The sequence below is a fragment of the Balaenoptera ricei genome, chromosome 11 (assembly GCF_028023285.1).
Source record: "Balaenoptera ricei isolate mBalRic1 chromosome 11, mBalRic1.hap2, whole genome shotgun sequence".
Taxonomy (NCBI): Eukaryota; Metazoa; Chordata; class Mammalia; order Artiodactyla; family Balaenopteridae; genus Balaenoptera; species Balaenoptera ricei.
The window spans coordinates 30,887,558-30,900,094 of NC_082649.1; the positions used below are offsets into that span (position 1 = coordinate 30,887,558).

At 43.3% G+C, this 12,537-nt stretch overlaps 1 protein-coding gene across 2 annotated transcripts in view; it reads right to left on the reverse strand.

The window, feature by feature from the left end:
• RUNX2 (RUNX family transcription factor 2) overlaps window positions 1-12,537 on the reverse strand; it is a 224,883-nt gene that overhangs the window by 145,467 nt on the left and 66,879 nt on the right. For both annotated transcript variants that reach the window (XM_059938579.1, XM_059938580.1), the window contains exon 4: window positions 10,638-10,811. In XM_059938579.1, the coding sequence (XP_059794562.1) occupies window positions 10,638-10,811 (174 nt within the window). The remainder of the gene's footprint in view (window positions 1-10,637; window positions 10,812-12,537) is intronic.

A 12,537-nucleotide genomic window follows, 5' to 3' on the forward strand; every position in this document is an offset into this window, starting at 1 on the left:
GATTATAGCAGTCGGGGTGTTACAGAAGGTCCCCAGACATGGTGAATCCTGTTGTCGGATGGATGATGGTATTGTCCATGGTTCCAAGAACTGGCTCCCACTCCTTCATTCAAAAACTATCTATTGAGTACCTCCTCTGGTACTCTGCTAGGTTCTAGAGATATTAATGGTGAATAAAGAGTTTGCCTGCCCTCATAGAGTTTACATTTTGGTGGGAGAGGCTGACATTAATCAACTAATCATATAACTGTGATAAGTGCTAAAAAGGAGATGTCCTTGGCATCATAAGAATGTACAGTGGGGGACTCCAGCCAAGCCTGGGGAAGGCTTCTCTAATGATGTGATGGTTAGAGAAGGGCAAGCAGAAGTCCAGTGGATACGTAGGTGGGGTTAAGAGGGCTTTAGGTAAAGCAAACAGCATATATCAAGTTCCTGGGACGGAGGCAGTATAGCTTTTTAGAAGAGCTGAGAAAGCCAGTGTGGTTGGATGACTGACAAAAGGTTCAAGACAGTGTGAGAAGAGACTGGAAAACAGGCAGGGAGGGCCCAGGCTATGCAGAACCTGCTGGGCCACGCGAGAGGTTTTGGTCTTTATCCTAAGTGCAATGGAAGGTCACGGGGGTGTTTTTAAGTATGGGGTGACATCATCAGATTCACATTTTTAAAATCTCCCTCTGACAGCATCATAATAGAAACAGGGCACAAGTCCAGCCCAGGACACACACAGGGAAGGGTGTGTAGGGAAAACAGCAGCTGAAACAGATGCAAGGGTGGAGTCCAGGAGCTGCACTCAGGGAACCAGGAAGCAGCCTGAGGCACTCAGCTGCCTCTGCACATGGTCCAACCAGGGGGATGAGGTCATGAGATGCCTCAGCTGGATCAGATTGGCTCTGGGTGGGCAAGGGGAGCCCGCGATCAACAGCCTTGGGCCTGCAGCTGTGATCTGGGCAAGCTCCACCTCATACATTCTGGTTCAGGGGTAAAGCCTGGGCATCTGTACGTGTAACAAGCTCCCCAGGTGATGCTAATACACGCCAAAGTTTGAGAACAACGGGCATCATTTTTACTCATGTTTGTTAGAAAGGAAAATTACCCAACAGTACTCTGAATTAATCTTCCCTATCAGGAAGAATGATCTTCAAATAGAATGAGCAGAACAAACATGCTTAAGAGGAAATTAAGGTCCAAGAGACGTGAGGAGATAAGAGAGAGCAACCTACTGCTTTAAATGAATTCAAGTTCCTGCTCCAAGATGAATTACGCCCCACAATATTGCAAGAATGTATGGAGACTGGCAGACGAAGGGCTTCTCTTTGACAGAGCAGGGTCTGCAAAGTCCTTCCTTGTATTAAGGAAAAAGTGTCTCCCTGGAACTCCACTCACTCCTCATTGTAGCTTCGCTGCCTGGGATTCCTCGTCCACATGACAGTTATTATTTGAAGATAATGACTTTAAAGTTTACTACATGATAAGACAGTACTTTTACATTCTCTTTCCCCATTTACCTTTCCTGAGAATGGCATTGCCATGGGTAAAAATCTAAATTGCAACTAGTTTTTTGGAGCCATTGCTTGCAGACCACTAAAAACACTTGAGTCCCTTTTGAAAGCCTGTGTATAATCAACACTTCACACTTGATGCCCAAAGTGACTATCAGAAAGCAGAATGGGTTCACTAAAAACTTGTTCCCTAGGATTACGAGAGCAATAGGTTAAAAGAAAGCTCCTCTGTCTGTTGTGCATCTTGACCTCAGCAAGATACACACCTTACCTCTAAAGGGACGTACAGGTAGTTAAAAGGCCCACCAGAAAGTGGTTGTTGATACGGGTCACGGTCAGCTTCGAGAGAGGAACACAGTGGCATATTCAAGGGCATGATAATCCTACTTACGTCCTGCATCTTCAGCAAAGTCTTTAAGAATGAAAAGCAACCTTCCTAAGCTTCAAGATGAGACAAAATTGGGAGAAACAGTCAACATACTGGATGAGGAGCCAGAACTATAAAATAACCCTACAAGATGGAAGGGGGAGATGAAAGTGACACAATGAAATCGACAAAGAACAAGAGTACAGTGCTGCATTTGGTCAACTCCAAGACGGGACGGGGGAAGCCTGCCCTAAGAGCAGAGTTTTTCATGGACTGCAAGCCACAGTGTGATGGGATGACAAAAAGTCAGCACAATCTTGAGATGGATTAACAGAACACGAGTGGACGCCTACCCCACTGGTCAGTGCTGGAGGGTTGTGTTTTCTCGAGGTAGGGTCAGCCCAGAGCCCTGGAGAAGACAGAACAAGGCATGGGACCTCCATCTGTCACACGAGGAATGGTTAAGGAATGGCCAAGAGCTCCCATCTACCCTCAGCCTTTCCATGGGACACCTACTTCCCACCTGAACTGAAGCTTGGATTTCCCCAGATCCTTCCTCCTAACCTTTCCATTTGGCTGTTGCTCATTCTCCAAGGCCACAAGATGAGCCAACTCCTCTTCAGAAGTTCTTCTGTCTTTACCCTAACCTACCAACCTCCAGAACATTCTTCCACATTGGTAAGTGGCTCAACATCTTCCTCGTTTCCCTGACTTGCACCGAGTCCTACTGAGTCCTAGAGAAACTGTCATTCCCACTGACCATCAACCACTGCAGAGCCCACTTCTGTTCACAAGCTGCAACCACTTCAGGAGACAATCACTGCTGACTGGCTCTTCCCAGCATCTCTGTCCTTACCTGGGTCCTCAGTGATGCTCAAAGTCATTTTCCTTTCCCCCCACTCACCTTGCTGACAGCCCCAAAGGTGTACTGTTCTTCTAACCCTTTCCCCTACACCCTCCCCACCTAAAACCACCTTGTCAGACTTCACCTTCCCGGGACACTGATTTCTAATTTCAGCCCTGAGAGTTCCAGAATCTCCTGGTGCCTAAGTTTTCTTATTCACTAAACAGGGTTCACAATACTGACTCTTCTGTGAAATCTGTCCTCTTACTGACTCTTCTGTGAAATCTGTTACAACCAACTGTTTTTAAACAGTTAAAAAGCAAGTCCTTATCAAAATAAACAAAGCCCTGGAAAGAATCTGATGGTCTTAACTGGGAATAGTGCCATAAAATTTTATTCCTGGAATACTTCTGCATATATTAAAATGAAAAAAAATGGAATGAAAATACTTTTCAAACTGATAACATCTGTAATATAATGTTGCTGCTATTAATACCACATAGTACAATAAACTCCAGCTCTCTGTTTGAAGGCCTGGGTGCCCATCCACAATTCAACATCAAAATACACCATTAGAGCATCCATTATATCAAACCGCATGCCTGACTCACCCCTCGCCTGGAGTAGCCCTGGAGGTTGAATATTTCATTCAAAGTTAGACTCCTATTCCGATCATTCTTCCCAGAATCCATAGCAAAAGATAAAAGGGGCAAGAAGGGTCCCTAGGCAACTAGTAAAGACACGCATACATGTGTGTACACATATACACATATACATATATGTAAAGCTCAAACTAAATATAAAACTAAAAAGAGAAAGGTGATGCTTTGGAAAAGAATGAGAGAACGAAACCCAGACTTCCTCTGGGCAGAGTCCTGAAGTCAGGCTAGAAATGGAACAGTCTTGGGGAAGGACAAGGAAAGGCATCATGAAGGAGATCGATTCTCCTTATCATGATTCGATATTAACTGAGCATCTTGTATTCCAGACAGGAGAACATTACGATGACAAGATTTTGGAACTCAAGAAATTGATTTTTCTTGGAACATTACCCGTCTTGTGTTTTTCTAAAAGTATAGTAAAGTCAGAGCATCTTCAGTTAATAGGGAATTCCAACCGACAGAAGTCCAGAGACCTTTAAGGAGCTCATCTACGAATGATGCCAACAGTTTCAGTGACCACACAGCACATTGACAGCCAGCCCTTCACAGGGTCGTACTGAGCTTTATCCTTCAAAGCCAGCCCAGGCCGGACCTGAACTCCACTCTTCCTTAGTAGGCGGCTGCCAGAGTTGAAGAGATGCGAAATCGTGTTCACACACAGGATTTGTGCTATTTCTTCATAAGAACTGGAACCAGCAACCTCCTCTGAAGAGCTTTCCCGCTCACACGTGTGCGTGGCAGCAGCACATTTTCCTGGCTATTCTGCCCAAAAGATCTCAAAGGAAGAAGGCAGGACAGGACTCTGCAGTAACTTCAGAAATGGAAACACAGCACCACCCAACTGAAACAACAGAACTTCCAACCACCTGCCTTGAGTGTGGTGATTTCAGTTCCTTAAGACACAAGATGCCTATAGGTGAGTAGGACCACAGTGATTATAAGGCAGGGGACCTCATTTGACTCCCACTCCCCACATCCTACAATTCTTCTCACGCTGAAGGCACCCGCAGTCATCCTTCCTGCTCAGTAACAGTCACTGTGCCCCTCGTGGGTTCATCCTCTTCACACTCACAGCCACTGCCACCCACCCTCGCCCGCTTCACCTCCCAACTTGTTTCACCCGAAAGAATCGCGGGGTCACTCGGCACCTGAATAGGACGGTAGTTTGGGACACGGCTACTCAGCTGTGCTTTCCTATTTCTAAAAGGCTTTGCTAGTAAATGTTTCAGTGCAAGCACAGCGGCCTGAGGGCTAAAACAGCCAAACACATACACAGCTGAAGCCCAGCTGGCCAGGATCCTCTTAATGCTTAAAGGAGCATGTTTGCCAAGGGGACACAGCAGCGGACTGAAGTTGGGCGGAAACGACTTCGCTTCAGGCAAGGTAACTGCTGTTAAGATCATCATCATCCTACATGATGCCTGGCAAGTTGATTTTCAAGATATCCCTAAAAAGGTTACCTTGAATATAGGCTCATATATAACTGTCCTTTAATTAGCAAAAGCAATTATATTGCATTTTAAAGCTTAATTCAGATACTCCTAATGCATCCCTTTTATGAACATTTCGTCTCTGAGGATCCTAAATAATATCTGATGGAGAAAGAAAAAGACATTGGTCCATGAGGACACGTGCCACTTAGACAGTCAGCAACATGGCCGACTCAATGGCCATGAGGCTGGTTGCCCGCTAAGAGTCTGGAACTCACAGTCAACTACAGTAGCTCAAGAGGCCTTTAGCAGCTCATTTCTCGAAGAGTCCATTTCCTCCACCTATAAAATATGTACTTTACAGAATTGTTTTAAGGCTTTAACAAGAACTTTATGTAAAACTAGTTTGTAAATGGTAAAGAGCTGCACAAATGAAAGTCTGAAATGGGAGGAAACTGGGCCAAGAGAGACGTACGCTTCAGCTTCCTGAGGGTGCCTGGTGGTTGAGTGCACAGGACCCTCCAGCTACATAAATCTGGCCTTAATTCCTGTATTTATGACTCACTGGTGTGTAAGTGGGACCTTGAGCAAGTTATTAGCCTCTCGGACCCTCAGTTTTCACAACAACGCTACCCATCTTATAGAACTGTTGTGAGAAATGCCTGCTATACGATACACAGTCAATAAATGGCAGCTAAGAGTAATCCAATCAAATAGGTACTAGAAAAATATTCAGGGTAGGATAATAATGGGTCACACTTCCTGAAGAAGTCAAACACCTGTTCATTCGTTCATCACCAAACCGAAAGTCACCAAGCAGTGGGCACCATAGAAGACAACGGGGACACAGAGGTCAGTAAAACATGGCCCTAGACTTTGAAAGTTCAAACTCTGACGGAGGAGACAGACGTGTACACAAATAATTGTCACCATGTGCAACGCTGGTGTGGGAGCCTTAGACTCAGCTTGGGTGGGTTGGAAGAGGCCTGACAGAGATGCCAGCGTTTGACCTGAGTTCTGAATGCGACCATCCTTAATTCCCTCTGGGGCTAGCGCAGTCACTTCCTAAAGGAAGACCCTGCTCCTACCACTGCCCCCTTATGATCCATGCTTCACACAGCAGCCAAAGGAGTTCTTAAAAGCATGTGAATTAGATAATGTCATTCTCTTGCTTCACATCCTTCAATAGCGCCCCACTGCGGTCTGGAAAAAACCCACACTCCTTACCAGGGCCTTGAAGACTCTCCTTAATCGAGCCCCTGGCCGCTCCCCTTTTTCACTCCGCTCTACCTACCCTGACCTTCCTGTCCCCTGCACACACCGCATCACCGCTCCCTGAGAGCCTTTGCCTGAGTTTCCCCTCGGCCAGAAATGCTGTTCCTCAGAGATCTTCAAAGCTCTTCAAACTTTCCAATCAAAATTAGCTTCTTCCCTCCCCACACTGCTGTCTCTCCCATTACTCTATTTCATTTCCCCAAAGCTTCTATTATTATCTGAAATTATCTTGCATGTATGCTTATTGACCCAATCACTGACTATATGTCACTAAAATGTGAGCCTCTGGTGAAGAGAAACTATACTATCTCGTTCTCTTACATTAATGCCTGGCAAAAAATAAGCACTCAATAAATATGTTTTTAGGAATGAATAACAGAATCGCAGAATGCCCACCCCCAAGGTTACATGAATTTCCCAATCCGCCAAGGGCCTGAGTCAGCTTTTTTTTCCTCTAGATGCGGCTCACCCGTCCAGAGAGTACTGAGTTCAAAACAGTGCTTATCTTGAGCAACATCTCCTAACATAGTCTCCCTACTCCACTGCTACCACCATGTTCTGAATCAAAAGAAGTGGACATTTGTGACAAGCTAGGTGTTTCCTAGCACCCAGAGACAGGCAACCGATGTCTGAAAGATTAAAAAAGAAAAGAGGTGCAGAGGAAGCAACTTCCTCAGGAAGCCGTGGGGAGGCCCTGGGCCCTCAGGCAGAACATCAGCCATTAAAGACCTCAGCAGAGTGACAGGTCAGACCGGCACTGCAAAGAAGCCAGCCCACCACATGGCCAGGACCTTGAGCCCTAGGAACTGCAAGACACACTAATATGAAACACTAAAGGCTTAGGACTTCTTCACTTTACAACTCCTAATTTCATTTCACGCTTCTGGGAGTTCGACTTGCCTTTTATGCTGGCATGTGGGAGAACTCATAGTGACTATACAACCATGATCATTGTCTGTAGTTTGGGGGTAAGAGCTTGAGATATCAAGAGAGCCAAGCCGATCGATGAGAGATAACTGGGCCCTTTCTGTTACAAATACCTTTATCCAAAGGATTACGTGAACTAAAATGCAGGAGTGGCATATTGCAAAGAAGTTACAAAATCCAGTCTCTTAAGGAGAATTTAAATTTAATCATGTGAAAATGTAGACCCTAAACTGAAATGATACCAAATGGTTTAACCATGTACATGTTCTACTGAAATGTGATTTCTGCTGTTATTGTTCATCGGAAGGGAACAAAGGCACCCTGGGATGGGAAATCAGAAAGAACGGTCAACACAAACCAGGCATGATAGTCCAACCCTTCTTGCAATGATTTCTTCTTATCTAAACTTTCATTCATTCAACATTTAATGAGACGCTAGCTACCACTGTGCTAGGCACAAAAGAAAATAAATGCCTGGAATAAATCCCTCAGAGAATTTCTAATCTAGAGGGGAGATACACAGAAGCCATAAAATAAGGTTATCTCAACTGAAGCTTAGAGGATGGAGAGGCAGCCTCTAGATGAAGGTTCCAAGACTTTCATGAAGAAGATAACAGTGACCTTGAAGGATGGGTGGATCTTGTCAACAGAAAGAGACCGCCATAGATAGAACAGTGTAAGTCAGGGGGTACAGAGGGAAGACGTGTACATTATAGCCTTGGGATAGAATGTGGCTGTGCAAGGGCTGGGAAAGATAACTCTTCACTTAGATTTTAACTCAAGGACAGAACTTTTCTGCTCTCCCCCGTGTTCCCTAAGACCCAATTCTCTACATGTGGTTCACTCTAACTCACACTTATTAAATAAATAAGAAAATTAATCCAGGGAGAAAAAAATGATCTATTCAATTCACTTTGAAGTTGCTGCTGCTACGGATGTTTCTGGGTTGTCCTAATAATCCAGGTCATTGTAGAACTCCGCACATCCTTGGTTATGGGTAGATACTTGTCTCACTAATGACATGCGGGGGTTTAAAGAAAGGGCATGTGGCCAACAGTGGGTAGGGGCGGCATGAATATGTGCGTAAGTCTGCAAATTTGTAAAGTTCAAGGAAGTTTTAGGGCCCAATACCTTGTGGATGCTTAAAAAAATGAGGAGACTCATCTATGAATCAATTCTACTGATGCCATCATCCCAAAATGCAGAGCTAATACTCTTGTACTATAATTCCAGAAAGTGATATTTTCATTTTTAAGAATACATCCAGTGAATATTGAAATACTGTTTTTAAATGATCATGATGGAACTGCAGCATGATATTGTATAAGACCAAACATACTGCCTTAGGATTCAAGAGACCGAATTCTGCTCTGTCACTAACGTGCTGTAAAACTGCAGACAAGGAGCTTAACCTCCGTGAGCCTCCCGACGGGGAGGAGGCTGATGCCTGGAGGTGAGCAGGGTCGGTGCAGGTGGCCAGGCTTTTGCTCGGCTCACACGCTCACCTGGCAGCAACGTGCCCTGGGCCTCCTCGGAGCCTCCCTCTCTGCACTCGTATGTGGGGTCAGGGGTGCTGCTAAAATGTAGATCCTCTTCACAACGTTTACCTAGCTTTTGGTTAATGATACCTAAGGGGTCTTTGGATTCTAAAATGTCCTCTGGGTCCTCTTTTCTGGTGTCATCTTTAGGTTTGAGGACAAAGCCTTGAGAAAAGCATCTTCTTAAATGAATCTAGCAGCACCCAGGTTCCGAAGGCCATTTTAAAGGCTTTAGCCATCAGCAAAATATAATTAGTAAACAGTTAAGGATTAAAATATAGAAATCACACATTTGAAGAACCCAGGGGTTGCCAAATCATAGAACATATATTTTTCTTATATATATCTTATTAGCCATCATAAGTCCCTTACAAATCATATATAAACACTTTTATATATGTATACACATACTTCTACACACATACACACACACACACACACACACACACACACACAGAAGCTAAGGATTACTATAAAGACAAAAGGACAGCTATTATGAACCTTAATCAATGATCTAAAATCCATCACTTTAACAAACTACTGTATGTAAAATAAATAAGCCATAAGGATGTATTGTATAACATGGCGAATACAGCCAATATTTTATAATAACTATAAACAGAGTATAATCAATAAAAATTTTGAATCACTACGTTGTACATCTGAAACTAATATAATATTGTAAAAACTATATGTCAATAAAAAAATAAAAAATAAAAATTTAAGTCCATTACTTTAAATGTAGTAGCACGCATAGCGACAAGCTTCAAATACACAAGTTGGTGTGAATTTCACCCTGGCATTTTCATCGAGGACCCATGTCTAGTGAACACACTAACCTGACTCCTACATTTCAATAACTGGAGATTTATTTAAACCTAACACATGGCTATTCTTCACAGAGTTCTAAGTTTCTTCTCTCATGCAGGTATCTGGTTCTCTTCAGTTTTTAGATATTTTATTTTTATAGTTCTATATTATTTTAAAAATACTCAGGCATATCCATATATTCAGACTAATATACACAGACCCACAGAAACCTAAGTAAATATCCAAAAAGACATAACACCTAATAAGGGCAGGACAGAAGGAGAGGTAGGTCATTTCGTTTATAAACAATTATGCTTATAAACCGTCAAAGACACTCAAAACCTAACGGCTACAGACAAAAACCTAACCATTGGAAAAGATCCAAGTTGAGAGTTTATTGTACACTTTGAGTTATTTTCCTTCCCATCTAGTCGCTCTGCCAACAATAGTAACTAGATGACATGTTGAGTTCCTTGCTGCTCTCAGTACTGTGATCTGCAAATTAAAGACCTATGACGATTAGCACACTCTCTTGTCACCATGGCATAAAAGCAAGCAGACTAGTCCTACAGGAAGATCTGCTTTTGCCCAAGTGGGGCAGGAAAAAAAAAAGGGTTGGGAGTCTTAACGCACCAAATGTGAATGATTAATCTGTAATGCGATGCTGATATTCATTTTTAAGAAGAAAGGTAAAGCAAGCAGCACACTGGAATGCATAAAGAGAAATGTCACATGAAGAACGGGAGCTCAATGTGAATCAGAGGGGACGTCTGTCTGCCCGATGGGCCGCTCCTTGGTCTTGCCTTATAACCACCAATTAAGGCTACCTGTTAGCCCAGGGCAATTTTCCAACCAACTTAATGAAACAGTTATACATGTAAGAAACATTAGCCCAGATCTGAGACAGTAATGCTAATTTTCTAATAGTGAGGGTGTGATGTTATCCCCTGCGCCACCTGGACACAATATAGAAACTGACAACAAACATTCTCCCAGACAGCATGGTATTACCGTCCCACCAGTGTGCAGACTGACATCGCCACAGAGGACAGCATCAGTAGAAACTTCCTCCAAAATTTATCCCAAAGTTAGTGAATACTGGTATTTGGTTTTTATTAAAAAGAAAAAAAAAAAGAAGGCCAGTGTCTTCAAGTGTTGATTTCTTTCATCATAAGCCATTTCCCAGCTCCAGAAGCTTTGAAGTGAACGCGTCTCATCTGTCAGGCAGCCCCTCACCCCCAGCCTGCCGGAGTCTGCGAAAGTGAGACCTATGAGTCTGTCTTACCTGTAATCTGACTCTGTCCTTGTGGATTAAAAGGACTTGGTGCAGAGTTCAGGGAGGGCCGTGGGTTCTGAGGCGGGACACCTACTCTCATACTGGGATGAGGGATGCGCCCTAAATCACTGAGGCGGTCAGAGAACAAACTAGGTTTAGAGTCATCAAGCTTCTGTCTGTGCCCTGGAAACAGCAAATCATAAAATAAAAGCATATTAATTAGCTGAACAATTGACCATGCTAAATAGATACGTGAACATACATACTAGGGGTTTAAGCCAAGGAATTGTCAATACTGATCTTTATAATGATGCGTCTATATAATGCCTTCCATTTCAAAGGGCTTTGTAATAAGCATCGTCCGGTGGCAAGCATCCCTTGTTCTGTTCTAGGAATGGAGAGCGGAGGGGCCCAGAGGGTGACTCGGGGCCAAGCATCAGCGGTGAGGCCCAGACACCAGAGCCCAAGAGGGACTCTCTGGGCGCCCCCTCTGGCCTCTCGGGGAGGCTGGGAAAGGTGACTGTGTCCTGGGCTGTGTTTGCTCATTTCATGAAGGAGGAAACCTCCCCTGAAACTTCAGAATCTGTGCATGGGACACACAGTGGGCCATACTTGGGGCAGAAACAGAGACAAACACATCTGTTAAAGGGACATTTCCATGATGACCATAAGTGACTTTTTCTTTTTTATGTTACCACTGTACCTTATGGAGACTCCTTTCTGAAAAATTAAAACTCAAACCGAGAACCCCTTTAAGAGGAAAACAGAAATACAGGCAAGGAAACTCAAATCCTCGAGAGGAATGTGGATATTTTGTGATACGCCAAAGCCTGAAAGCGTATAATAAACTATGTTAAATCAGAGAGAATGCTTTTTTTATTTTAAATCTAGTACTGTGGTTCTGTAAGAGAAACTGAAAAATACCCTTTGGGTTACCATGTGAATGTGAGAATCCACTATTTAAAAAAAAACAAACCAAAAACCTCACTTTGTCTCTCTTCTACTTTATTCAAGTGTAAAATCCACAGAACTTCTAGATATTAAAGAACTATGTAAGTTGAAATATAACCAAGGTACTAAGACTTTTTAAAAATCATCCAATCATTCTTAGCAAAGAGCATGGTATTGCCTTGGTGCAGGTATAACTGGAAAACACCTGAATCTTGATGCGACATTAGTTAAGTGTAAATCCGTAGAGTGGGACTGTGGTGAACAAGTACACTAATGCTTACTGCCTAAACAGAAATATATTCCATATTCTGTACCAGTGAAGCCCTGGTATGTTGCCCCAACAGTTTAGTAAAATGTTAAGTAACTGAAGCTGATTCAAAGAAGAGCCATTTAAGATGATGGCTAGAAGAAGAATTTGCAGGAAAAATTAAGGGCATTAGGAGTAGTATCTATAACAGAAGAAAACCTTGAAGGAGGATTAAGAGCCTTCGAGAAGGGGAAGGTAGATTCTACAAGTAGCAAGAACACCTGGTCTCCCACTTAGTACAGGACAAGAGGAATATATCAGGACAGGGTTAAGCTGAACATTAGAATTTCCCAACTATAAGCTGTCTTCCTAAGACAAATTCCTTATTTTACTTGCCCCCAAATGGATTTTCCTGTCTCCTTTTTCATTGCCTACCCAGCCCAAAGAAAACAGACAGGAAGCCAAGGCTTGGTAACAGGAGTGTAGCTGTCTCCCCAGCCAAAGATGTTCCAACTAAGGCCCATTAACTGAAATGCACCCACCACCCTATTTCCTGCCAGTGTAAGTCTGGGGCATGTGCTACAACTGAGGGGCTAAGATTGGGAGAAAAATGATCAGGAAAAACTAGGGAAACTCATTGCTTACTGATAGTTGTTTTCCCCACCATTTATGACTTTTTATCCAGATTACACATAGATATTTGAAATCTAA